This window comes from Sphaeroforma arctica, assembly GCF_001186125.1.
Source record: "Sphaeroforma arctica JP610 unplaced genomic scaffold supercont1.6313, whole genome shotgun sequence".
In the NCBI taxonomy this organism is placed as follows: Eukaryota; class Ichthyosporea; order Ichthyophonida; genus Sphaeroforma; species Sphaeroforma arctica.
The window spans coordinates 639-1688 of NW_014034245.1; the positions used below are offsets into that span (position 1 = coordinate 639).

A 1050-nucleotide genomic window follows, 5' to 3' on the forward strand; every position below is an offset into this window, starting at 1 on the left:
GTTCAAGCTATAACGTATGAACTATTGGTGACTTTGAATAGTTAATTACATTGTATAATGAACAGTATACAAGTTCAAGCTATAACGTATGGTACAATGAATTAGTATAGGATTATAAACTACATAGTGCATAGTACAATGTCAAGATAATTGTATGTACATATAAATTATATAGTATATAGTACAATGCCACAGTAGTATATAAATATAAAATACGTAGTATACAGTAATATGTCAATGTTTCTGATGTACATGTAATGCATATAGTATATAGTACAGTACAGTACCGAACTCTACAGTACCTGGCAGCATCCAAATGCACACACGTACACATACCATTTAAACACAAACACACCCTTACAATAAACGTACAGTGTTTTTAAACCCCTAGACATGTGAGAATATCTACGACCCAAACCTTTTCCAACAGCAACTGCAGCATTGCCTCCCGCCCCTTGATGATCTTGGTCATGCCGGTATTGAACTTCTCACACACATGACTCAATTCCTCGATAATCGTCCTACCCGCCAGAAACATGCTGGGATCGTAGGTCTGAAACCTCAGGTTTTGGCGGGAAAGAGTGGTCGCGTGCTCCTCCGTAAACTGTCGCAGACGTTTGACCTCCTTATACACTGTCGTATGTGTAGGTGATGAGTGTGAGTGTGCTGCATGTGAGTGGGTGTGTGTCATGTATAAGTGTGATATGTGTGAGTGTGCTGTATGTGAGTGTGAGTGTGCTATTATGTGAGTGTGAGTGTGCTATGTGTGTGTGTGATATGTGAGTGTGAGTGTGCTATATGATTGAGTGTGATATGTGTGAGTGTGCTGTGTGTAAGTGTGAGTGTGATTTGTGTGAGTGTGTTATGTGTGAGTGTGCTATGTGTAAGTGTGCTATCTGTGAGTATGCTGTGTGTGAGTGTGATATGCTTGAGTGTGCTATCTGTGAGTGTACTGTGTGTGATTGTGTTATGTGTGAATGTACTATGTGTGAGTGTGATATGTGTGAGTGTGTTATGTGTGAGGGTGATATGTGTGAGTGTGGTCCATCG

General features: G+C 40.2%; 1 protein-coding gene across 1 annotated transcript; it reads right to left on the minus strand.

Annotated features, from left to right (window-relative positions):
* Window positions 1-418: 418 nt before the first annotated feature.
* Window positions 419-691, minus strand: SARC_15556 (hypothetical protein; the record flags this gene model as incomplete). The annotated part of the gene is made up of 1 exon (XM_014290325.1): window positions 419-691. A coding segment is annotated over one exon (273 nt), but the record flags the coding sequence as incomplete, so codon positions are not given.
* Window positions 692-1050: the final 359 nt, after the last annotated feature.